Raw genomic sequence first — 27,839 nt, 5'->3', positions numbered from 1 at the left:
AGACTCGGGAGCTAAACAGCATTATCTTCTCTGGAAGAGGGTAGTTCACCTGGACAGAGCACCCAGTAAAGTGACAAGGGGCATACGGTAGGCAGTGGAATCTAAAGGATGTGAGGAAGGTGAACATTAAAACAACACAGAGGGCTTGATTTGGTCTGCACAGGTATGAATTTGGCTTGCTGTCTATTAGTGCACGATATTTCAAAACTTCACAACTTCAATTCTGAAGAATCAAAGAAAGGAAAATAGAGCAGGATTAACATCCAGTTTCTTGGTCTAGTGAGATAATACGCAGCATCTTTGCAAAAATCATCTGTGCAACAGAATGCACTCCAACAGACGAAGACGTTTGTGCAGCCCCTTCTGTAATACAGATAGCACTGGCGCACATGTAGCACCGGTGCTATCTGAAGGTTTTCCCTCATTAGCCTGGGGGTGTGGCATCATGTCAATGAGGACATCTCTTTACCTTTGCGCCCACACCATATTTTGGACGCCATTGCAAAGAAGCTATCAGGAGGCACACTGAAAATGTGCGACAAAAAAGTAGCTCAATTTTAGTGCACCTCCTAAAAGAAGCCATCTAGCGTGGAGAAGAGGGTTGGGTCCCAGGGACCCCCTGGACATCCTCTTGCAGGCAGGTGCAGTCACTCTCTGTGCCTGCCTGCAATGGAATTTCTAATCCCTCTTGAAAGTGTCGGCGGGTTGCTCCCTGAACTGTGAAACACGGAGCAGCTTTGAAGCAGCCGTTCTGTATTTCATTTGAATGCACTGCCATCAGGGCATCCTGACTTTGCAGCTGCCCTGAGAGCAGCGCATTCACCAAAATAGGGCCTACTTTACCTGCTTGTGCCTAAAACACCTGCTTTAAAGTGTGCCACAGTGCAAATAGGGAACGTGCACCCTTATGATAAGAGCTCTGGAGTTGACGATGAAGGCAATACAAATTTCTCAGGTGCCTCTCAGTAGGTCAAAAAAGTGTTGAGAACACATTGTCATCCAATGTTTGGCCTCTGTACAGAGCACAAAAAGCAACGGTCATATTTTCCAGTTGCAACTGTGATTCTGTGCAAATGGGTCTGAAGGAGGTACGCAGTTGTCAAAATACTGACAAGGTGAAAGTAAAAGAAAATACACTGCTTGCAGGTGAGTGGGTGTGTTGTGTGTTTGGGGGTGGTGAAGACGATGTGAGGGAGTGCATTCAGGAGAAAGCATAAAGAGGGTGCTGAAAAGGAGAGAGATGAGGTTTAAGATATCCAGATGGACGAAATGTGGAGAGAAAAAGGCAAACATGTCTAACATACAGTGAACATAACAGAGATACTGAGAGACACTGAAGACCATTACCCCTTCCACAGGCCTCAGTAACGTTTAATTCAAAGTCTCACAAATTCTGAATTCAAATATTTTCAATGTTATTTACAACAAAATCATTGATGTTACGCATGTATCCTAAACAGCTAACTACTGACAAAGTCAATGGTATCGAAATTACAGATTTGTCGTTTACATGTTTAAGCCACTCCCTTAATTACACAGGCCACATGCCCTTTATATAAACCCCACCCCACTTTTTGTTCATCCCACTTAAAGCCCGGCCCCAAATACCTTGCAGAATACTCAGGGCCTTTAGAAGCAATGGCTCTTGCTATCTTTAGGAATTATCCCTGTACTAGGAACCTCAGGTTCCTGACAATTCACCAACAGAATATCAAGTAGGTCACAAATAGAAGGAGGTCCCACAAGGTCAGGGCATTCTTCACTGGAACACATTTACCCACTTTCAAGAGGAAAACCAACCCATTTGCGGTTTAGGAAATATCAAAAACTATGTTTTATTAAATAAAGTTTCAAATTAAATGTTTGAGGTCAACATGTTACATGGATGGACAGTTCCTGGAAGGCATTGGTAAGACCTCGTTCACACTGTCTGCACACCTTTATTACTCAACAGGCAACCAATGACACCTTTCCGTATGCATGGAACCCTTTTTCTCAATTTACATCACTTGCACATCCAATTGTCCAATGTACCCACTTCATTTGTAAAAATGACTTGGCTGTAGCAAGAAGGCAGCATGTTCTTTCACTTTGCATATTTTGAGACGTATGATTTCTAGTACTAGCTTCATCTTCGGGCTTCTAAGATTTCATGCTATAATGATGAATGAGGTACCTTTACTAGCCTCCAGGCTTCGCTAATCACTGCATACTGGAGCCGATTCAGCACAAACCCATCAATGTCCTTCAGCAGCTTAACTGGGGACATGCCAACCGCCTTCATCAGAGCATAAGTTGTTTCAACTGTAGCAGGGTCTGTTTCAGGATGGGGCACCAGCTCGACCAGTGGCACATAGTAAGGTGGGTTTACCTGCATAGGTAGAAATCCAGAAAACAAGGCAAATCGTATATCATCAGTAAGCAATCATTACTGAATGTTAGCAAACAAATATGTTCTGTCATTGCCCTTCAAAAATGAATAAAATATGATCATGCGTGAAAACCTAGACCCTGATCCTAAAATTACATATTACAGAAACGTCAACAGAGGCCATTATTATGTTGAGGTTTTGTGCCTTTTTTATATTAATTGTGCATTATTAACAATGCTCAGAATAGTGATATACACTTGACTTTACATATGTATAGTTTTATGATACTATTACCTTTAGAAAGATGTTGATATGCCTTGTTAAAGTGAATTTTCTTGCACTATGCCAACTAGGCCTCAACTCCATTTTGTTCAAAATGTATGTCTCATCATGTCACATTTACTGTTTATTATTTTTGCTGCATGTGGCCAAGCAAGTTTGTTTATTTCTGAATGACACGGTTCTCAAAGAAGACTCTGTAGCATAGTCCCAATAATGTTTCAATTCAAGGGTCTTCTGCCTGCACGTAGTATTGCATTTATTCACAAAAAGTCAATGTTGTTTTGATTCTCAGCCCTTTTACAGCGGCGAGCTATACCAAGGGTGAGACAGTTCACTTTCTGTGCTGATAATCTTGGGCTTGGTAAGTGATGGTTGTCAGTGTTCTCAGAGTTAGAACAGTGATCAATGTTCTCAGAGTTAGAACAGTGATCAAGGTTACGTTGACTTCCCTTCCTTATTCTGGTCTGTACATTTGGGCATAGTGCTTCGCTTGAAAATATTAATTTACTTTCTAAAATGGCTAATATCAAGAATACACAATGGAAAAGATCCCCAACGCCAGAGAGGTGTAGCAAATTTATTTGCAACATTTTTTAAGTTGAATATTTTCGACGTACTGAAAACCATGTGATTACTTAAAATGTCAGTGACCAGCAAACACATTCTACTTTCTGATCATATCCTCAGAAAATATGGTTATGTGTCAATTAGTCTCTCATTCTTTGACCGGTTTGTAGGCTGTGGATTAAAACCTTTGCCCATACCGTCACTGATATCAGTCTTTATTACTCGCTTTCATTTTTATGAGCTGAATTTGCTCAGGCATGGTGCAACTATTTTCCCTTCAGGTAGGATTGTTTCTGCAACAGAAATACTCATTTGGACAGCTCAAATTGTTTCTTTTTTCCATTCTTTAGCTCACTAATTTGTGATGCAAAAGTGCAGGAGATTCCAACATTCTGCTCACTATCTATCTTAAGCATTTATGTAACATGGAGTTGTGGCCATGGTCGGTGCTATGTGAGTCACACCTTTACATAGCTTTCTGGGTGTCGGGGGCCCCAAGGTGACTGCACATTATCTTTCGAGAAAATTTATGATTTGCGCATATCTGAGAGAAACCACACTCAGATGTGTGGCGGTAGCCAGACTTCAGGTCTTCTGCTGTCCTCTGCACCACTTCCAAGATGGTGACACTTATGCTTCAGATAATTGTAGCTTCTTGACACTTGACTGCTGGTAGAAGCGAGTCATTTAGGTTAAGAGTTGCTGTTTGGGCCCTGCAGCTAATAGAACTGAGCATGTGAACTCTCCACGAACACCAGAGGGCAGGAGAGTGACATGCTGCTGAAACACACACAGCCTGAATTAGAAATGTGGGGGCTTTCTCATGCATGGGAGAAGAGCCCCCAAAAAGCACTTGGGATCCGATAAGGTTAGAGGCCGTCTGTACACTGGGTGCATTGTGATGGGGCCTTCAGATAGTTAATTTAATTCTTTGGCCCCACAGTCCTAAGAGGAGCTGCCACCATGGATGCAAACATAGTGGACCACTGTGGGACAGGAGTACTGACATACCTATACTGTGTCGAGTCTAGCCCCATTGGTTTTCAGCACTTCGCACCCCACACTTTTGCTGAAAGACAAAGAAAACTTCAGGGCCATATTTTTGAGGTATATGCTTCCTAACTGAGAGTACCTGCCACTGAACCGTACAGCAAAACTAGTTGTCCAGCGTTCAGAAATCAAATATTCACATATTTAGTTAGTATTATTCCTTGAAATTCACCCGGATGGTAAACGCCAATTCCCCAGTGGTAGAATGTATGATTCTGAATATAAAGGCGATGTTGATACACTATTCAGTTAAACTACACAAATTGTTAAGTGACATATCACGTGTTATACTTTCAGATTTGGAAGACCAACAGTATTGGGAACGAAATAAGGAAACAGAATGAAAGCATCATTTCATTGTAAGGTAGGGAGAACGCTTAGGGTGCGGAGTACTCAAATCTCAGTGAGCTGAAAGAGAAGACTGAGATTTTATGGCAAAAACACAAGATATGACTGCTCAAAAAGAGGCAGGGCTCAGAAGAGGGTGCATCTCCCTGGCAATGGCCCCAGTGAGTATTTCAACAACGTCTTCACAAAGATCTTAACATGAATAATTCCATTCTTTGTATGGTTTCCTGGCAAATTACTTGAATTCCATAAGGTTGATTGAAATATCGAGTAAAATGATTTTTCCCTACATTCTGGTGTATTGAGTTGCAAGAAACCTGGGAGGTGGAGCAGCTTGCTGGCATGTTCACTGAAATAATGGATTCAGCTACTAGAGGCAAGTGAGGCAGAACGCCCATTGCATAAACGCTGCAGATAATGTGTAATGTTGCGCAAACTTAGGTGTAGAACACTTTCGCTCATGTTTTGAAACACAGAGATATGGTAATTATGAAGAGATTTACTTAAAGGATATAGCCAACTAGTTATTTAGATATGGACACTTTTATTTATGCATTACCTTGCAATATCAAGACAACTTTTCTCTCAGGCTCATTACCACAACAATGATGTTTCTGATATCAAAGTTCTGCTCCATGAGTATGACAACATCGCTAAAGATACAGTGTGTGGTAGGATCCTCTCGCTGAATGGAATTTGGTTAAGAACACAGGATCGCACATGAACAGAGGGCAATGAAAAGATAAGCCTCAGAAACTCTTAGATTTTACCCTTTTGTCTAATCATGAGGTGTTCATGAAGAAACTGATACCACTGTCATATGCGCAGTTGAGTGGAAAAAGCATAAATTGGTTAAAACACAGGGAGCTGAGGGATTTGATAAGGCAGTAAGGAATGTTGAGCATCACTATTATAGGAAAGTTAGGAACACTAGGGAGGGGCAGAGCAACAGAAATATTAAAATTATTTAATTTGGAAAACAAGACCTTATGTATTAAAGAGATGGCAAACAATGGTGAATGTAGTGAAGGAGAATGATCAATAAGGCTTTCGGAGATTGGTACTGAATTCTGGGAATAATGAAAGGCGTAAGTGTGACATAGTTAATGCAGAATTCAACTAACTAAACATAAACAACCAATTGTATGGCGCTTTGGACAATCTTAAGGTATATGCAGGCTTTCCTGTTTTCAGTTTCTAATTATTGTAAATTCCAGTGAAGATCTTTTAGTGTTTTCCATTTTTTTCCACAATTGTAAAAATCTGGGGTTATCATTGTTCACTCTTTTGTTCTCTGTACAAAATCATGGGGGTGGTGTTTTTCCCCAGTGCGTAATTTGCTTGCACTTCCTTATTTGCCTCTATCATTTTTTTTTCAATTATTCTTGCCTTATTTCCTGCTACTAACTCCCATCTTTGTACCTTTCCTTAAATTTGATCTCCTAAGTATATTTTCATTAATTCTCTCGCCTACCTGCCTGTCAAATTTTCCAATACTCCAACTCAACTTTCTGGTAATCCAGCCCCACCTCATGTCAAGGATGTGAATGGGTGGATATTGGTTTGCACCTCCTTAAGATTTGATTGGAGTAGGTAAAATTTTAATAGAAGACAGTTAAAGCACCTTCCTGCTGCTCTGTTATTCAGACAAACGACAAAGATCAGCTAAGTGAAAGTTTTCTACTTAGGACATGATATATATACATTGTGGGTGCTTAGTATTCTGGCACTGCAAACACATTTTCACACTGTCCTGTTATTTGACTTTGGGATACCAAAAAAGAAATAGGTTGATAAATGTATTATTATTTTCTTACTTGGGTTATTCCTGCTTTAGCTGGTCAAGGGCGAGAAGCCTACTAAGTAATTACTGTGCATACTGCTAGCTATTAGGACTTCGATTTAAGCAACTTTTCCAAATGTATAAAGAAGCAGAAGAGGTAGTAAAATAACTTCGTGATCTGCAACATGCCTTGGGTCATTTGCCTGTGCAATTTACAACATGAATGAAGTTTATTTGACATTGTTGGGTCATACCTATGGCAGCTTTAGTTTATTTAAATCAGCACATTGATTTGATCAAGCATGTTGGTCTATTGTTTATTTGAAAGCAGTGTGGAGACAATGTCTGTACCAGGCATGTGTGACAGTTGCACAAGGCACGTTACATTTTAGTTTTTGGGGAATATCTCTTTATTGGCATTTTGCAAAGTGCAGTAGCGTGTTGCATATTTGACAAACAGAGTGTCACTACTGTGGTTTAATCAAGAACAATTATAGAAACCGGTTATACCATCATTGCACGTAAAGCAATGGAAAAAATAAAAAAAAGATATGTGTTGCATTATTAAGCTAGCACCGTAATACAAGTCAAGACATTACGACATGTGCATTGGCGGAGTAGCCAAAAATATGTAAAAAATAAAAAAATGAAACAGCAACAAACAATTGGTAATGTCTGACTGGTGCCGGAGAGGCGGCGGGGGAAGCATGAGCATATCATAACAATACATGTAGTGTACATGATACAAACACCAGGGTGGTGAGTTGTAGGTGCAAGGGGCACGAGGCCGCAAAATAATTTATTTGGAAGCCCACAGTGAGCAGTGGGGTGGAGATATGGTCCCCTTTGTGACCACAATTAAGGCCCTTAACAATTCCACACCACCTAACGGAGCAGACTAGGTGGGTCCAATTTGTCGAACAGATTGTGTACATATGTATCCCACAGTGGGGAGTTCCCTTTATCTCCCTTACTCAGTTGATCATATACCAGAGTGTCTTCCTTAGCCACTGCCCACTTATGAACCACTCAGAGCCAATAAGCAATTGTGGGTGGCTGTACGGCTTTCCAAGCCATTGAAATCAAGCAATTAAACAGAGCCAAGTCAACCAGTTTCCTATAGCATTTGGAGTATTTTGTTTGTTTTGTTACACCTAACAAGCACAGAAGGAGATCAGGGGCCAGTGGTAAATCACTCACTGCAGACACTTGTTTTGTTACTTGTAACCACACCTGCGCCAATGGCAGGCACTCCCACAGCATGGCCTGTATTACCTATAGGGCGCACTTTCCCTGTTTGCGCTATGGCACACCTGAAAGCAGGTAAAAGTGCACCCTATTGGGCAGAATGTGCTGCTCTCAGGGCAGCTGCGAACCTGGGCTGCCTCCAGGGCAGCACATTCAAGAGAAATACAGAGCAGCTGTTTAATAGCTACTCCATGTTTCTCTGTGTAGGCGTCAACCGCCTGCACTTTGAAAACGGATTTGAGATTCTCTTGCAGATGGGTGAAGTGAGTGACTGCACCCACCTGCAAGGGGGTGTCTGGGGGTTCCATAGGACCACTTTTTATCCTTTTAGAGGGCTGCATTTAGAGAGCGCATCGAAAGTGCACCACCAATTTTATCGAATACTTTTAGTGCACCTTCTAAAGGCATATTTGTCTCTGCACCATCGTTAATAATATGGAGCAGGTACAGAGGCAAAGTGATTTCCTCAATGCCCTCTTATGATAGCACTGTCGCTATATGTGCGCCAGCGTTATCTGTATTACAGAAGGGACCGCACAAGTATCTGCTGCCCCTGCTGTAAAACCAAGATGCCCCGGAGCACGCAAAGCAAGCACAAACACCTGTTGAGCCCCCAGGGCATTTGTGTAACATGGCCTCATATGTATAAAGGTAGTATCCGGGTGGCTGCACTGCGGACAGGACGGAGGTACCCCAGGTAACATTCCACAGGACACTTTACCTTTGTGTTCTATGCAGGAGCTGCTAAATCATTTGAGAGACTTGAATGAAGGGGCTTGAAGGACATGGTATAATATGAACAAACAAGAGAGGCTTTCAACTGTGTTCATATTCCCTGAATGCAGGTATGGCCTTATCTATACTGGTCGGAGGGCAGTGGCAGTGAGCACAGAACCCCTATATGGTGCCTTTCTGGCAGTTGTAAGGCTGGAGAATTCCAGAAGGCCTCCTTACGCTACTTCATACACTAAAACATTAGTACCATGACATTGTGGGGCTAATTGAACTCAAAATTGATATCACATTGTAGGGCTAAGGCGGGGGGCTGTGTCCTGTTCCCTGGCCCTATGAAGTATTAGCAATCAGTGCTACTTGTCACTCAAAAAAGCACAGACTTTGAAGGTGCCACTTTCCTCTTACGAGTAAAATAAATATGGAAATATTCTAGATGCAACCTCATTTTTCAAAAATAAATCTGAATAAATACCAATAAAATGAAAAAATTAAAACAATATAAATAGTGATAAATATGTACAGAACTGTAATAAAAATATGAATCTAATTAGTTGCATCGTTCTTGAACAAGTTAGTTCTCTGTTCTAGAAAGGGAAACATGGTGAGTCGCATGGCCAGTCCAATTCAACACAAGTTGGACGAGTGAGAATTTGATAGTTGGAGGGTGTAATCTTAGTGTGATGGCGACTGCCACAGGGGTCCATTAACAACTTTCAACTATTGGAAATCACATTAAAACAGTCTTGTTGAGCTAGATTTCCCCTTTCAATGTTGCCATTCATATGAAGAGGTGCTTAGAATCCAATGGTTTAACAGACACAAGGTTTGGACCGTGTGACGAAGAGTGCCTCTAGACTGGCTCTAGTGTGGCAGTCCTAAGGGCTTTGAAGTGGACATCTGGTAGGATGAGGGGGATTACTAACTCTTTTTGTAGCTCAATTTTCCTAGCCCATGAAGAGTTTGCTTCTAAACAAGTGCAATTCTATTGTAGGTAAGATTTATTTTAAGCAACGCTATATTTCCAGTCATATGTTTTAATATGATAAGAAGGTGCCAAACATTAAAGGAATAAAAGGACCTCAAGCCTGTACATAAATCTGATATTGCAAGACAACTTACATATTTAGGAACTTGTGAACATATGCAACCAATAGTCCAGTCATCCTATATGGGTGGCGACCTCAACCACTATTAGCAATTGTGCTATATATAAATGAGCATGTTACTCCACATTCATATAGCTCTCTGTAGTACTTACAGGATGGGACACAATACACGTTTTAACGTGCTTAAGTCCTGTGAATATCTTTACTGGAGACAAGCAAGAGGTAGAGCTGCTAAGTATTACATTATCACTGGCAAGGGCGTCCAGCTGTCGAAAGATTTTCTGCTTTAAATCCAAATTCTCTGGGATACATTCCTGGAAAACAGAGGACACGGAAATCGGGTTAATATTTTAGTAATATTTCTGCATTCATTAAACTCTTGCTCAAAGCCATGCATGTAGACATTGTAAAAGATTACGATAAAGATACACTACACTGGTTCGTTAAAGCAGTGTTATCTCTTGTCCTTCAGTGGGCTTCCACATTCTTATGTTTGTCTGTTTTCCCTACCTTTCTAAAAAGTTCAACCATGAATCTGTAGAGAGGAGACCATCAGAAAGGGTTGGGAAAGAGAGCGAGACAGACCGAGGAAGTGAGAAAGACACAGAGGAGTGTGAGGCGAACACAGAGTGGCAGATAGCGAAGAGAGAAAGAAAGGAAGGAGTGCGGTTAGAGGGTTAGAGAAGCAAAGCGTCAGATGGTGTGAGGGGGGTGTGGCAAAATAGGGCAGAACACAGGTGTGCACGTGTGTGTGTGCTGGTTCTGTAAAGACTGTCCTGCTGAAAGATACAACAGGTACCCAGTGGCAGAGGGTCCATGGATGTCTCCCATCAAGTTTTGTCAGGTGTTGTGCTGGTCATACGGGTTATTGGAAAGACAGGTTGTTCCATCCTAAGGCAGGGGTTGACAGAAGGTTTTAGGTCATGATCAGGTTAAAAGACGGCTTTTTTGTTTTTCCAGGATTCTTCAGGGCGATGATTTGGAAAATTAGTTGTGTGTTAGCTAGGCCTGCTTTAGAGTTAGTTTGGTGATGGTATCAGTATGTTTTATTTTAAACTAGAGGATATTGGTTTCGTTGGGAGGCCTGTGCACTCTTCAATAAGCAGCAGGGAATATCAATTATTCCGGGTGTTTGGGGTCATGCCTAGGTGCGGATTAATAGGCCTAGATAGAAAGCAAAGGAGATTGCTTGTGTGCTGCCCCATTGTCCAACTAGGTTGAAAGAGTGTAAGGTGAGAACTTAAAGCAACCATACTGGTATACCCAGATCGGTCTGGTAAGCCTAGTGCGACGGCCACATGGGATAACAGTGTCAGGGCACTCGAATGCCAGACCACTGCAGGTTGAACTGGCAGAAGTGGGAGCCATAGCAGGATGTTCACATGAGGGAGGAGTGTCTCGCAGTAGAGCGAGGCACCAGACCACATCAGCAAAAGTAAGAGATATCAACCAGAGGTGGTGCCAAGCCCAGCACGTAGCACTGACTTGCAGCCTCAAAGATGGAAAATGAAAAGGATGTTGACATGTCCTGGTGTAACAAAAAAGTGGGGGGCAGTACTTTTGGCAGATAGCTGGACTGAGTGAGGAGCCAAGGGCTTTAGGAAATACTACTGGGAGCTTGTGAGTGCAGAAGGCTAGGGGACCCTTTGCATTTCCTATAAGCAGTGAGAGTGTTTCTAGGCTTCTGGTGGGGGGCTGAGGGGGGGGGGTTGCCAAGAAATAGGGGAGTTAATGACTTTTTTTCTGGTAGGTTAGTTTTTAAGGATGGTGGTAGGAAATGGTGGTAGGAAGTTTGGTGGGGGGTCTTGTGCAGGGTAGGGATGAGATATTGCAGTGAGGGCAATGGGTTTGGGTCCTGGAGAGGGTAGATTTATATGTGAGGCCCACTAGGGTGGTGAATGTCAGGGATAGTGCCCAGTTGCTGGTAGAGTCAGGGGCATCTCTGAGACTAAGGGCTGGTAGGAAAGAAGGAGTGATGTCCTCCCCTTCCGACATCGAAGGAGTCATGTTCTTGTTCACCTTTGGTGGCTTTACAATGTACACGTAATTACTACAATGTACATTACCAAGGAGTGGAAGATAGTGGGATGCCAAGTACAAGTTGGAAGAACTTGATTGGAAAGGTAGAAGAGCTGGGGTTGGTGGAATAGGATTATGATGTTGGTGGAAGACAGACGTTTGTTGATGTAAAAAAACCTAACCTTCCACTAACGGATCAGTGATTTGCTGCACTCTATAAATGTTTGATTGATTGATTGATGTTGAGGAATTATAAGAATGGGAGGCTGTAGACTGGGACGAGGAAAGTGAAAAAGCTTGCAAGCATATAGGTAATGGTGGGTTATGGAGGATAGTGAATTGATTTCCGTGGAATGTGGGGGTCAGAGCTTTGGTACTTTGCAGGATAACATGGCTTCAATTGAACATACAAAAGCAAAAGACAAGAAGAAAAAAACAGTTGAACATATCTGAGATAGAGCAGTCAACAGTGGAAGGTTACAGCAAGGTACTTCTGATTGGTGGTTGGTCTGGAATATGATTAAACCAGTAGGTATTAGGGTGGGAGATAATGATATGTCCCGGGGTACAAAGGTTCTGTAGTGATGGACAAGGCAATGGAAATAGAGTTACCCTCTGATATGGTTACACTGATGGAGGAAGCTGCAAAGTAGAAAGAAGGGGATGATGTTAAAGTGGATTAAGACAGTAAAAGGATTGAGTGCCAGATCAAGAAGGGTGACAGTAAGGAAGGAACTAAAATATTGAAAAGAGATTGTCTATGTGGTTATTACAATACCCTTCCATCTGTCAATCACTAAAAAGAACAAGATCTTTTCCTGGAATTCTTTGGTCTCTATAAGTTACTTTGCAGGGAGGAGAAGAGTTGCAGAAGGAGAAGTAGGAGCTTGCGAAATGGCCTAAGAAGCGGGTGAACATAGAAATATACGTATCTGCATTTTTTATCTATTCCAGTGCCTTCTATGACAGACATTCTGAGATGTGCATGGAAATTTTTAAATACATGGATGTGATTAAGAAAGGCAGGATAGAATTTGTAGGTTTCACCTGATTGAGAAAGGGTGAAATATGTATGGCAAGATTAAGTGTAAAGACAAATGCAATGGGGAGAACTGCATGTACCTTTTAAAGATGACTTGTACTTAATTTAATGATATTACTCCTCGTGATGGTGCCAAAAAAGCAACTGGGGAATTTAGGTTAGTTCAACATTTGTCTTGGTCCCAGATGAGTCAGTGAACGTCTTGATTGTTCAGGCAGATGTATTTAACTAGTGAGGCAATGTATAGAGGGGGAGGAAATGTCTTTCTGCCTTCCAAAGATCCACTTTGAAATAAATAATTTTCGTAGTCCTTTATCCAATCAAATGTTGTAGAGCAATGCTGTATGTATGTTAAAAAGAGCATTCTGCCTGTACGATTGTAGCTTCACCCATTGATGATGTTACCTTCCTCATATCCGCACAGTCATACAGAGCCACCAACCTGGCAACTATAGGGATTTGTTTTACAGGCATCAGTAGAAAAAACATAGGTTCCAGGGGCCTTATTGCTCTTTAGCATCTTTAGTGCAGACCTAACTTCTTCTTTCTGTATGGAGCCATCTAGGTGCTCTCTTTGTTGTGTTATGAGCAGTGTGGCGTTCTGAACGCATTTGTGCTAGCTAGTGGGAGAATGTACTACACTAGTGTATAAGGAGGTAGAGAATGACTTTACCCTTTCCAATTTATCTGTGTCTCCTGTTCATTTCTTGCCAGTAGAATCTTTACTTTCTCAAATATATTCTCTCTCTCTCTTTTTCCTCTCAACTGCTTAGCAAAAAAATGTGCCTATCTGGTCCCCTGTCACACGTGGGTGTTTCTCTAGGTATAGCAGCGAAGTCTCTTCTTTATTCATACATGTCATTCTGAGCTGGTCCTTAAGTTTCATCTGATGGCAAAGATGTACCTTTAGATGAGCTTTGTACTGGGATTCGATGACTTTCAGTTCTGACTCCAGTTTTTGGGTCTCCCACAGCCCTCACCCTGTTATAATCACTAGTGCTAAACATTTCCTTCTTGTTACAGCCTTAAACGTGCCCATATCACTACTCAAGACACCTCAGTCCCCCTCATTTAGGGTGAAGTACTTGATTATTTAGTGTCCATATTCCACCCTTAGAACTGGGCCTCTCAGAAACAGTGTTTGGGATTTCCAAATCTTATGTTTATGAGCTTTCATGAACGTATAGTTATATATATAGGGAACATGATTTGAAACCTCTATTGTTCTAATTTCCACTGCTGTGGACTGGGATTTGAGTATGTTGATTAATTAAAGGTAAATGATGCAAGAGTATGTGTGGAAAATGTGTGGAAAATGGGCAAATGGCCGGGGCCATTAGGGTTTTGAAGTTGCTGCAAGGTTTTATGGTGGGCAGCTTGCATCATAATATTTTAACATCAGAGACATACCAGGTGGGAACATTAACCTATCTCATGCTTTTTCTCGTTCACAGTGGCAATGATTCCCTGGGCTGGCAACTAATGTGAATACAGAGAGATCCAGGATGCCTCAGAAGCTGTGGGCATTAGGAGAATAAGGTTGAGATTAATAATTTCTTGGTGCCCTTCAATAAGGCAGGGTATAGATAGGCTTAAAAGGAACATTTGTACAGTCGGAAGAGGAGGGGATTCACAGAATTATGCAAGAGGAGGGATGATGTGATGAACTGTATAATGTCTTTCAGGTAGTAAAACATGTCAGTATTCACTAGTGTGGGTAAATGAGTGGAAGTTCTGATAGGGTGTATGAGTTGTCAGAGACTGAACTAGGAAAGAAGATTGTTTGCTGTCTATCTTTAAAATGCTGACTCCCGATAACCGGTGCATTATTAAGGCACATTTTCAGACATTTGTCAATTGCTGTTTTTCACCTTTTGAAGGTATGCCATTTTGACTTTGCATGGTCTTGAAGTTTTTTGGAGCTTTTCAGATTTTGGAACTATTGGGATCAAGGATTAAGAAGGGATATGCAGTGGGATAACATACATCTGTATGTATGTAGTATGTCTGTGTGTGTAAATATATGGTATTTCTGTAGGACGGAACCTAGCCAAAAGGCACTAGAGATCTGCACAGGGACAAGGTTAAGCATAAAGTCCATTAGTAATAGGCGAGTTTTAGGCCTGGCATCTTTACGGTGGTCTCCCTCAGACGTTTTGCCTTTCACCTACTGTTTTGTTGCTGTATCTTTTTGTTGGCCTTAGGAATCTGAGGACTTTACCACTGTTAACTAGTGCTAAAGTGCATGCGCTTCTCCCTTAAAATTGGTAACATTGGTGTATCCACAATTGGCATATTCAATTTATCTGTAACTCGTGGTATACTATATGCCTGTAAATAAAATGCTACTAGAGGGCCTGCAGCACTGATTGTGCTACTCACTTAAGTAGCCGTGTAAACATGTTTCAGGCCTGCCACTGCAGAGCCTGTGTGTAGAGCTTCACTGCCACTTCCACTTGGCATGAAAAACCTCTTGCCAAGCCGTAAACTCCCCTTTCCTTACATATCATTCACCCTTATGATAGGCCTTAAGTAGCCCATAGGGCAGGGTGCCATATAAGTAAAAGACAGGACTCGTACTTTTAAGTTTTACATGTCCTGGTGATGAAAAACTCCCAAAGTTGTTTTTTCATTACTGTGAGGCCTGCTCCTCTCATAGGCAAGCATTGGGAATTCCATAATACACTTTTAAGCTGTACTCCCTGATTTGAAAGGAGTAGCTATATCATGTTTCATATGAATGGTAGTGATACATCCACTTTACTTGTAAAGTCAGATTTATTATTACTACTTTAAAAATGCCACTTTTAGAAAGTGGACATTATACTGCTCTCTCTGCTCTGTGTGCCTGACAGCCTGTTTCCAATACACGTCTGGTGTGACTTGGGTGACAGCTACAGTTGTGTATTCTCTCCAGACACTCACAAGGCAGTCAACTGCATCTGCATTCATCTGCATACCGATGGGTCTTACAGTGCTAGAAGAGGAGCTCACACTTACACTTCAAGTGGGAAGTGCTGGTCCCCACACAAAGGGCTGATTACCCTCTACTGATGGTCTGGAGCCAGAGCTTGGTTGAAAGAGGAATCTGTGCAATTCAGAGAGATCATTTGAAGTCATCCCGACATCAAAGGCACTGTACCTGCCAGAGTAAATGCTGCTGTTCTGAAAGGATTTTCACCTTGCTGAGCCTGGCTGCTCCCTGGAACTGCTGCCCGCTTTGCTGAGCTGCCTGAGGCCAGCTGACCTCTGCTCTGCCAAAATGAACTGAGGACTACCACAGAGTGACTCCAAGGGATTGCTGGCTTGCCCGCTGTTCTTCCCCGACGTCTCAGGGACACGTGAGTGGTTAAACCTGAACTTGTTGCACCATTTATGAAGTAGCTGCTCGCTGCTTCGGGAAAGCATTCCTGACTGATCGTCCAGAACCATACTGCAGCGCATCAATGCCCTTTCCGTCCCTCTTCAGGAGAAGCAGAACATTCCTTCTTCAAGATCCTCTTGGTGAGTGCACTGCTTCGCTGCAAACTTCACCCAACAAGGGTGTCCGGTCACTGAAAACCACTCCGATGCACTGGACGTGCCTTCACTGATCTCCATGGGTGCTGTTGCTGGACGTACCCCACCCGGTTGCCCAGGCAACTGCAACACATTGTACGTGCCTGCACCTCGTATGATCTGTGAGCCGCGGCCAAGCCCAACTCCACTTTCAGCTGCAATGCCAACATCTAACCAGGTACTTCATTTGTCCTAGCCCACAGCAGCAGCAGTGCAATTACTTGCTTAACTGACCAAAGCAGTCCAGATGCTGTATCACGGCGCTCCTGCTGTGAGGGGAAACCTACACTTCACTCATATCTGCGATACCGCCCCGTGGGGATACAACTGACTTACTTCTAAGACAGCAATATTTAATGCTTTTACCCAAATTACCGTAGACTCTAAAACCAGTCTGATCAAAAGCACTGCAATTGATATATTGAAAAATCAACAACTCTTATTGTACTAAGTGGATTTTTGCAGTTTTGGTCTTATTCAACTCAGAAATTAATTCCTATTTTACTAAACTGGTGTGGAGTCTTTTTGTGGTGTTCTCATTGGGTTACTGTGCAAGTGTGTTGCACAAATACTTTTCACATTGCCTCTTAAGTTAAGCCTGCCTGCTCTGTACCAAGCTACCAGAGGGTGAGCACAGGTTGATTTAGGGTGTGTATCTGACTTACCATGAATAGGACTGCGGTCCCTACTTGGACAGGGTGCATATCTCAACTAGAGACACAATTTCTAACAAAGTGGTAGCTGAGTTGTGGACGGTTAATGGACTGTGATGTAGTGTTCTTTAAAGAAGTGAGTCTCCATCTCTTTTCTGAATTGGAGCAGACTTGGGGCAGTCCTGATAGACACAGGAATGTTGATCTGATCCTGTGTGCATCGATTTAAAAGGCTTGCTGCATTGTTTTTTACTTTTTTACACTTCGTAGTCTGCAGTGTGATAGTGTCCTGGCTGCCGGTGTGCCAAGAACCACCAGATATAATGAGCTTCTCTGCAAGATAAGCAGGGATGCTCGCTGTGATAACATGGTAAACAATGCAGCTGGCTTTGATCATGATGCGGCTGGCAAGGGGAACCAATGCGGTTGCCCTAAAATGGGGTTATGTTATCATATTTCTTCAGGCCCTGGATAAGTCATACTACGGCATGTAGGATGCCCTTCGGAGGAGCTAGTGTGGGGTCTGGGAGGCCGCGGACCAGGAGGTTACTGCTGTCCGGAGGCTAGAGAATAAGGGCTTGAACAGCAGTTCTGAAGTCACTTTCTGAAAGAAACATTTACACTTTTTTTTTCTTTTTTTTAAAAGATAAGAGCCCTGATAGTAGGCAATCTTTGCTTTTTGGCAATGTTTTCACTGAGGGTGAGGTTGGTGTCAAGGGTGAATCTGAGTGACTTTTCACTGGGTGAAAGGTGGGGTTCAAAGCCATCAGTGTCTATGTCATTGAGCAAAGTGTGTAGATTGAAATAAGGGAGTTTACCTACGTAATTGATACAATCCTAAACTGATTAACAGGGTAAGGGCAAGATTTGCACAACAGGTGTGTTCAGAGTGAAATTTTTCTGTTATGAGAACGGTGACAGGTTGCCAAATGTCCTGCTTCTCGGTGTTTTGAAAAGGCTTTCATTTTGGTAGGAGTGCCACTGGCATATTTTGATACACATTCTTTTAGAAAGCAGAAGTAGAGAAGCACAGAGATAAAGTATTTGGGTCACTCTAGGACAGGCATAAGGCTTATTGGTAATTGGGGATCAGCATGGTGTGAGAGCTACAGGCAGTCTTTTGTTTTCCTTTGGTTAGCTTATTTTTAGATAATGGTCAAGGCCCAATGGCAAGTAAGACCACCATTTGGCTCATCAGTCATTCCCTGGTGAAATAGGATGATATGAGATGGTTTTGCTGACTGTTGGGCTTTAATGCAGAAACAATGCTGTACAGTGGCAGGGTAATAGTGGAATGCAATAGGGGTGGTGGTTCCCTACATTGGCAATATTGTCCGAAGATGGGTGGTGCCTGTATTTCCTGGTCTTGCACTTTACATCTCGTTAGAAAACAATCAAGTGCAGCTTTCAGGGATCTTTCCGAAGACAATGAAGCCAGATTTGGTACAAATGAATTGTCTATGGGCTGGCACACATGTAAGGAGGACAGAGCAGATTCAAAAGAGTGTGTGGTTGGAGGCTCGTAAGACGAATGTAATTAAGAAGACCAACAAGAAGGTCAATAGGGAATTGACATGATTCTGCAAGAGGCATAATTTAGCATATCCATATTTGCCATGAGGATATACACTACTCCACTCGGATGGAGTTAATTTGTCATTCATAGGGAATGACCATTATTTACTCAAGTCTGAGCTTTCTGTTTCTTTTCACCTTCAATGCATGCATAAGGCTGCAGCTCAAAGATGATTCCACTGAGGAAAAATGCTGAGGTGGACTATCCAGCAAATTAATGGGCAGAGGCTGGCCAGACCACATCCAAGACTCCGGACTCAGCCCAATGAACCAGAGCACTAGCCAAAGATTTTGCAAGTAAATCATGCAACAAACACCATGTAAAACATAATAAAGACTCCGAAAATTAAGTAAAGGGTATTTTGTTACAAGTGGAATCGTTTCACTTTAGTCTTTTAACATTAGATGATTTTACAGCATAAGGCAGGATTAAATTGAGGTGACAGCCTCTAAACATAACCTTTCAAATGATCATAAACCGCTACCCTCCCAACCCACCTTGACAATAATGCCTTTAATGACCTTACAGGCATGTCTGTTGTCCCATACATGTTGTGGTAATTGTTATTACAAAAGGAGCAATATTATCATTTATAAACCCATATAAATTAGATGTTTCTGTATACTTCACACGGTGAGCTGATGTATTTCAAGGTGCTCTCAAATGTGATCAAGGAAAAGGAGTTATGGTGAAAAAAAATGGAGACAGAAGCAGCTAACTATGAGCAGCTAAGGTATGATGAAGTACTGATCAGCACACCACATACAGCGCCTTGAGACCCTGTGAATGATTAGCCACGCTCTACCAATCCTTGACTGATTGATTGATTGAACCAAGGTATGATGAAGTACATGCTGGGTGGATAACTGGGGGGATGTAAATGGTGGGATGCCAATGGGATGAACATAAGCTGCAAGCAGACACTGATCAATGCAGCGAGTGGGGAAGATATACCCATATGTGATAAGTACACTGTCACCAAACAAAAGTACACAATACTCTATGGCACAACACGACTCCTTGACACTCTCTGACACTTCACTTTATGCCACTCCACTCTATAACACTCTATGCCCCTCTACTCCACTTTAGGGCACTCCGTCTATGCCAGTTCATGCAACTTTACTCTACTGTATGACATACTACTCCACTCTACTCCACTAGGTAACTCTACACCACTCTTTGCCACTTCACTTCACTCCACTCCACTCTACTCTACTCCATAACACTCCACTCTACGCCATTCCACTCCACTGTATGACACTCTACACCACTTTATGCTGCACCAATCTACTCTTGAACACTGTTCTCCACTCTATGCAACTCCCTCTACGCCACTCCATGCCACACTATGCCACTCCACACTACAACACTTTATGCCACTCCCCAACACTCTACTCTATGCCCCTCCACTCCCTCAACACTACATTCTATGACACACTACTCCACTCTACCATACTTTACTCCACTCTATGCTGCAACACTCTACTCTGTACTTAACAGCCTCTATGCCACTCCATAACACTTTACTCTATTCTATGCCATTTTACTCCACTCTACGACACGCTTTTCCACTCCACGCCACTCCACTGTACAACAATCTACTCCAGTCTATGCCCCTCCACTCAATGCACCTTCATTCTACAACATTCCCTCCATGACACTCGAAATCCCTCAGCAACACTGTAGGACACTCCAATGTAAGCCACTCCACAACACTCTACTTCACTGTATGCAACTCCCTCTACGCCACTTTACTGCATCTAAGCCACGCCACTCTATGACACTATGCCATTCCACTCAAGGCCATTCCACTGTATGAGACTCTACTTCACTTCTCTCTATTGTACTCCCTCCACGTCACTCTACACTACTCCACAACACTTTACTCCACTATAGGCCACGCCACTAGAAATACTCTACACAACTCCCACCATGCCACTCTACCCCACAGGCCACTATTCCACTCAACTTCACTATATGTTGTGAGGACTTCTTGGACCACATTGGTCACCCATATTTTAGTTTTATATTGCATTACATTTTTAATTTGTTTTAGTAAGACTACTTCTAGCAATGATTTCTGTATGTTTTTTATCAGCTTACTTTTATTCCAGGAATATAAGGAACGAGCTGCTTGTTTAGTTAGCATTTGCAGACATGTAATCAGTACTTTCTGTCCAAGGCTGAGAACACTGTACACAATATGCTATTTTGTGTTGACCATTCAGGAGACAGCTTCTAGACACAGCATTACATCAGGACTGTACTTCCAACCTACTATGGTTTATTATATAAATGGTGCACTGACCCGGAAGGGGCAGAGGGCATACCAGGTACAACCGTCATGGGATGCATGCTGTGCAACATGCAGCTTGCTGGCACTAGTCTAGCAGCCTTCCAAGCTGGCAATAAGCTTCCAGCCTCCTGAAAGGATTGACACCTACACCACAGGCCGAATCCTGATACCGACTCCAGGTATGGGTTGGGGCTAATCCCTTAGATCAGGCCAGACAGAAGGGGACACCTGCTATGCTCTAAGTATAGACCTAGTGTTAGGTAGGAACCTCCAGAATTTCTAGAAACATCTAAAACCACCTGCAACAAGGTTGGATTGTTTGTCTTCTTTACCATGCTTGTAATGCTGTTTGCTTTGCTTTGTTTCATCTGCCTAATTATCACAGCTCACTCCCTATATGCCAGATTACGATTGTTTAAATAATATATATTGAAAACCTATCTCACATCTCTTTGTGTCTCGCCTTGGCATGCATGAGTAATACCATGAAAGGGTACAATCTGTTCCCATGACTTCCCTGGGAAGTCAGAGTGTCATGTCCGGGTTGCCATAATCACCTTCCATTACGACAGGTTCGGGGGCTCGGGTGAGAGACTGTGAGCTAGCCAGGAATTGGGCTGACAGTTACTGATGGTGTGGATGGACTCAGTCTCCCACATTCTAAAGTTCTGTTGCCCTAAATATGTAGTTCTATTGTCTGAGTAGGATCTGTATAACATTTCCACTCTATGCCAGTATGACATTCCACTCTACTGCACTCCACTCCACACCACTCCACTCTACACCACTCCATGACACTCCACAACACTAACCTCTACGCCACTAACTTTAAGCCGTGCTGAACAGCAGACACTCTGGTGTACAACTTAGCTGAAACACATTGGCAAAGCTAATAGCTCTTGCATAGGTGAGACCTATTGGCTCTGCCAATGCTTGTTGGCTCAAGAGTTCAAGAAGACCTCATGCTAAGTCAGAAATGTAGCTCAAGCCAGGTTCGAGCTCTCTGTGGTTCACCCACCTCTACCTTTTCGTGCCCCATATTCAATCCTTTTTTACAAACCCTCACTGCATTCTTTTTAAATACAGCTTTATCTTGGATGTTACTTGAAAAATGGGTTATCACACACCTGTCCATTGTGCTTATTGTCTGTTAATTGTCATGTGATTAACAAGGCTCCACAAAAGCTCTTAAACATTCAGGGGCTTGAATAGTTATTGGTCCAGGTTACTCCAGGCGGGCAGGACCAAGTAGCATCTCTTAATCAAATCTCCTGATTTACAGTATATCCGCATTGGAAGAGTCGTCTCTCAGGAGTAAAATGCCAAAAAGGGAGGGCTTTAGATGCAGATCCTGGAAAATGTCTGGTGGGATTTGAGGACAGTGCCACTCTCGTTGATATTCCCTGCCAGAAGCATGGCAAACACTGGCAGGAAAAATGCAGAGTGTCCCAAACACAGAGGAGAAACGTACCCGTGTCCTAAGGATATTTGCTTTTTGGTTACAGAAAACAAACTCTTAACGAGTTTGTTTCCTCTAAACAAATACTTCTCGAATGAGCGCGTTTAACAAGGCTCCTGCTCGGCAAATCTCCAGGACTGTGAAATGAGCCACAGCAGCAGCTCCCTCCACAGCAAAGAGATCTCTACCAGGAAGGCGGGGATCTCTAGAGAGGGTACACTATCCTTCACCAGAGACTGGACGGCCCCCTTAAGAACGCATTATTCTTCACAGATAAAAGAAAAATAAGGAAGTCAGTTAAGGTTTTGTAGAGGCGAGATTCTACCATAGGAGTGGTCTTGGTGGCTAGGCCAATCTCAAGCCTCGGTTATTCCCACGCGTTAAAGCTTCACCTAATAAAATAAAGTATTTTAATTACTTGCAGAATAGCATTAGCATAAAATAGAGCGGGCAGAAAAGCAGCAAATAATGTAACCAGGCTATGGAGGCAAAAGGGAGATAAAGAAATCCATCATAGCATCAGATCAAGCTCATTGGCACCATTAGCAGAAGGTAAGGCAAGTAAAACAGTGAAGTTGATTATCCAGCCTCCCATGTAGCCCTCCTTGTTTTGTCTTTGAAAATGAAACATAACAAACTAAAGTGTTCCCCCCACCTCGCTGAATATGGTTTCCACCTAGACCATATGCCTGGAGGCTACACTGGTCATGTGACCCAAACTGTAGTCCAAGCAGGCAGGTACATAAAGAGATATCCCAATCTTGTCAGGAAGCAATTAGAAGATCGATACGTTCCCTGGTGAAAAAATAAACTTGCAAATGCACATTTCTACATGACTTACTCATTCAGATTTTCATTTCGTAGAATATCCACATGAGTAAATTTTGCCTGGGAAGAGTAATCCTGTAAATATATGACTGCAGTGGACTAGGTGGTATATCTGCTAAATGTAAGAAATCTGCCCTACAGGTAGAGAGGTAAACCTACAGGAACACATTTTCAACAGTTACCATACCTGCCTTGTGATGGTCACTTAAATGTCAAGGCCATCCAAATTCTGCATGGCTCGGGTGGCGATTTCCACTTCAAGGCACCTGAAATACTGTTTTTCCATCCACCTTAGATGAACTCTAAAATCTCAAATGCCATCCCATTAACTCTAGTTAAATAACAAAAAAAACAGAATTATCTGTATTTTGTCTGCTAGAACATAGTTGGCCCATCACAAAGAGTCAATCGACAAATTCGAAATAATAAAGGTTTGAACAGTTTCTCTCCAGGGAGCCAGAATGTCGACAAAATGTTTTCGTTGCTGTCCTTTCAGTCACACAATTTAAAAGCTGCGGTGAATGAAGGTATTGTGGGAGCAGAGAAAGGCCTTTCCGCTTGGAACACTAGGCCTCCTCTTTCGGGCCTTCTGATAATCGGAGAAAGTTTGATACAGTAGGAAACTGAAACCTTGCTCGATTATGCAAGAGCTCCGAATGAACCGTTTGCTTGTGCTGTCGTTTATAGTAGTGGAATTGTATTGCTTCTTGGCCCGGTCCAGGGGTGTCTGTCCCTGTGAAGCATAAACTCTATCTGCCTGGACACCGCTCCCACGAGGACGGACAAAAACAAACCTGGAAAGCACTTACAGTCAAGAACCAAGCCGCTTCTTTCTATATTACCGGCCTATTTTTTCTATTCCTGAGAAGAACAGGCTGAATGATTCCCAGAAAATCAAGTGAATGGGGATTTAAAAAAATCGTATTATTTATGCGTGTTAAAATACTGTACAATACCACGCTCCGATAACTAGGACAGCTGTGTCTCAGTGGACTTAAGGATGCTCTTCGTCACGGAAGTGCACTATTGACAACGTTATATAGAGCCTGAAACTGCCTTGCAATATAAATATATATTACCTTCTGGAGGTAGTTAGGACCACGTTTACACTGAAAAGCGTTTTTTGACTTGCCTATATATCTTTGGCGGCGTTTAACGAATCTTCACGAAATTTTCCCCCAAAAAGTATTCCCGTGATTTTTGTTGTACATGGGAAGTTTTCGGGTGATCCTTCAAGTGGGGCGAGAAAAAGGGGGGATGGAGGAAAAAAAAAAAATTGTGTTTTGCATTATAATTCCCATAGGCATTTTAGACTTGACTACAGCCTGAACTGTTGAACAGAATTACATCAAATTTGGCAGGAAGGTAGCTCTTGGTACAGAAAAAGTGCTTTTTGTTATTTAGTGTAGATTTGTTCAGTAAGTTTTGAGATATTAAAAGAAAAAGAAATTTAGATATCTTGTGGCACAAAGCATTCACGAATATTAACAAGCTTGTGCAAAGATCTACAGAGCTCTGATTGGCTGCCAATACTTCAACCAGGAAGTGTTGGCAGCCATCTTGGGACTCGGCTTCAGTCACCTCCCTGGGGCAAATTATTAAATAAATGCCAGGGGGCCCACGGGGCCCCGTCTGCTGCCCCAGGAATCACCACCTCCCCGGGGCACATGAAAAAATAAACACGGGGGCTCACGCAGCCGTCCGGAAGGCCCGGGAAACATGAAAAAATAAATGCAGGGGTGGGGGCTCTGTGGACCCCCTGCAGCACCGGGGACCGCCACCTCCCCAGGGCAAAGGATTAAATAAATGCATAGGGGCCTGAGGGGGCTCACATGCCCCCTGCAACCCTGGCAAAAGTCATCTCCCCGGGGCCAATGATTAAATAAACGCCAGGGTCCACCCAGGCACCCTGCATCCCCGGGGACCACCACCTCCCCAGGGTACATGAAAAAATAAGCACAGTGGGGCCCATGTGGTCCCCCTGCAGCCCTGGGGATGTGCCACCTCACTGGGGGAAAAGATTAAATAAATGCGAGGGGGTCAATGTGCCCCCCCCACCCTGCAGCCCCAGGGAGCGCCATCTCCCCCGGGGCAATTCATTTGACATAAACGGGGGGTGCATGGTCCCACCACAGTCTGGGGACCGCCCGGAGCAAATCATTTGACATTAACAGGGGGCGTGCGCCCCCCTCGCAACCACCACCTCTGCGGGCCGTTTTAATGTTGGAGGGGGGCCCACGCAGCCCCCCTCCTGGAGCCAATGATGGCCCTGGGGTCCGCCACCTCTCAGGGCCAGCTCCTGCCATGTCCTGGGGTGCCCACCAATTGGACACAGCTGTATGCTCTGACTTGGCGGGAGCTTTGACAGCTCCTGCCAAGTCAGAGCACTCTGCTCACAGCAAGTGGGTGCTGCCAAACAGCTCTCACTTGCAGTGAGCAGTGGATTCCTCTGTTTCCCTGCCTGTAGAAATACAGGCAGGGAAACAGAGGAAACTATTGCTCTCACAGAGAGGAAGCTGCATCTTTAGCAGCTCCCTCTCTGTGACAGCAATGGCAGTTCCTGCAGGAGGCAGGGAGCCAGCTGGGACCGAGGGGGCCTTAAGGCTTTCTCTGTGGCCCCATGGTACACTTCGTGGCCTGCGGGCCACCCAGCATAGAAGGCTGGGCCCCGGGGGATGGTCAGCCCTGCTCCCTCTCAGTGGACATTTACTCAACAAGGTAGCATTTACTAACTAACCAGTAGGAAGTGCTCCAGTTGGATAGACATTTTGTGTAAACTGTGGACTCTTGCTGGATAAACGAATAGGTGAGCTTCTTTTCCAGCCATGATGCTCATTACACAGAAATTAAACCTCAAGAGGAAGCACTTACAAATATAAACATAGCAGGTGCCCCAGTGGAAGCTACATTTCAGGATAGGACAAATGATCCTAGCTCCTGGGCTTGGCGACTGCAAAGCAAGTGTGTTCACTCCACGATTCCAAACTGAAAAAGGATCAGTATTCCTTTGTGGAGGTGAATGCATCTTTCATCTACTGGAGTGCAATCACACACTTTCACACCCACTCTCAAACCCACATAGACCTTTTCACACCCACTCTGACACCCAGACACTGTCACAGCCACTCTCACACCCAGAGCCACCCTCTCACACCTATTCTCACACCCAGCGAGACAAGCCCTGACGCCAACTCCTGCCACACATGGTGGGTTGGGTGGTTATAGGGGGTTGGCCAAGGGCCTGGCCACAGGCCAGGCCCTGGTGCCAACCCCCGCCAGGCACATTCGAAGGCCACGTGCAGCAGTAGTTGGATTAATGTACAGTAATGAAAATAACTTAAAAAAATAAAATAATAGACGTTCACTAAAAAAAACAAAGGTTAAAGGGACGTTATAGTTAGGAAATAGAATTTTAAAATGTTAGCAATTCACTTAAAAAACAAAGGTTAGAGGGTTGTTACAGTTAAGTTCTGAATTTACTCGCACAAAGCCTGAGAAATTCAGCAGTTATAGCTAGTTATTTCAAGTAAGTATATCTTGCGGCCTGAGGTAACTATAGCTCCTGCCCTCACCATGCACTGTTAATTCTCTGTCAGGACCGGAGGCGAGGATTAGGCTTTTCTTTCTTCACTTTAATTCGAACAGCAGCATTAACTAAGTGTGTTAAACATCATGAAACTACTTTTCCCGGCAGACAGCAGAAAAGAAATAACAGCAACGAAGGACTTCCTCTTAATTCAATCGGCAACCGTCCAACGCCTGACGAACCCAACTCCACGACTTCCCCTCCTCTTTCTTCACTGCTCCCAGTCAGATAAGTCGCATTTCTCTTTACTCTTTTTATGTAACAGTGTTTCTAATTGCTGTTGTACGCTAAGGAACGATTTCTACGGCCACAGGAACATTTTTGTTTCCTTCGCGGCTTGCCATAATGCGGCTCCGAGTGCAGTGCGGTTTTTCCAACCGCTAGAGGGCCCCGCGCATTCCTGGCATTCCAGTCATTCTGCTCTAAGCGCGTTTGACCCCGGAGGGGATCGCGCGCCAGTTTCACATAGTTTGAGCAGCGATACTGACGCGCGCTTGCGCTCATCTGACTCCGGGAGGTTTTATAATCCGCACGCTAAAAACAGTGGCAGCTGTCAAATCGCAGAGCCGGCCTACAGCCTAATACCCGAAGGGTAAGGCTCACTTTCCACACAGGGACGCGGCCCAGGCCTATTGGAGTTGTGTGATCAGCCGCTCCCCCCCTCAAGATACTCAGGGAGATTTGCGTCCCTACTGGTCCTAAGGGAAATATTGAGTGCATTGCGCTGTAATAATTCACTAATCAGCACCCTCACTGTCCTCAAGTCACCAAGGGTGGCTAGTAGTGTCTGTAGGGCCACATTTGGTTAACATGGCCGAAAAGCGCCATTTGGAGGATACCTCTGGAAAGTATATGGAGGAGGAGCAGATATCCTACCCCCCCTCATCAATGATAATTTCTGTCACATCATGGACGCCTCAATTTATAAGGTCATCACCCAACTTATGTCTCCCCTTGCGAAGAAAACAGAACTAATGGCATCCCATAGCTCCCTACCTCTTCCGAAGGAAGATCCAGCCGGACTCTTAGGTCTCTCTAATCGGGGACACGCAAAACGTCTGAAACTTTCACGAAAACACGGAGGGGGAGAAGACGCCTTGGAGGCCTTTACGCGCCTCAAAAAAGCCTTTTTTGGAGCAACCCCAAGATCTCAATTTCCACTTTGACAAGCCCAATGAATCCCTGCGCTATTCGGATGCGGACTTAAATCCGGGGGGTCCTGCACCCCTCCCATCCAAGGTCCCCGGATCGGATGAAGTCCCTCTGGTTGACATGTTTGATCCCGACGATCTGGTTCACCCACGGTCGGCAGTGTGGCTTCAAGCGCC

General features: G+C 43.6%; 1 protein-coding gene across 1 annotated transcript in view; it reads right to left on the bottom strand.

Annotated features, from left to right (window-relative positions):
* The window catches only part of CRYL1 (crystallin lambda 1), a 467,408-nt gene that overhangs the window by 108,340 nt on the left and 331,229 nt on the right, over positions 1-27,839 (bottom strand). Inside the window, exons 4-5 of the mRNA XM_069202282.1 lie at positions 9,644-9,805; positions 2,177-2,371 (exon numbers count right to left, since the gene is read on the bottom strand). Coding sequence (XP_069058383.1) covers positions 2,177-2,371; positions 9,644-9,805 — 357 coding nt within the window. The remainder of the gene's footprint in view (positions 1-2,176; positions 2,372-9,643; positions 9,806-27,839) is intronic.

Source organism: Pleurodeles waltl, chromosome 8 (genome assembly GCF_031143425.1).
Source record: "Pleurodeles waltl isolate 20211129_DDA chromosome 8, aPleWal1.hap1.20221129, whole genome shotgun sequence".
NCBI classification, from domain to species: domain Eukaryota; kingdom Metazoa; phylum Chordata; class Amphibia; order Caudata; family Salamandridae; genus Pleurodeles; species Pleurodeles waltl.
This window is presented reverse-complemented; position numbering and strand designations above follow the sequence as displayed.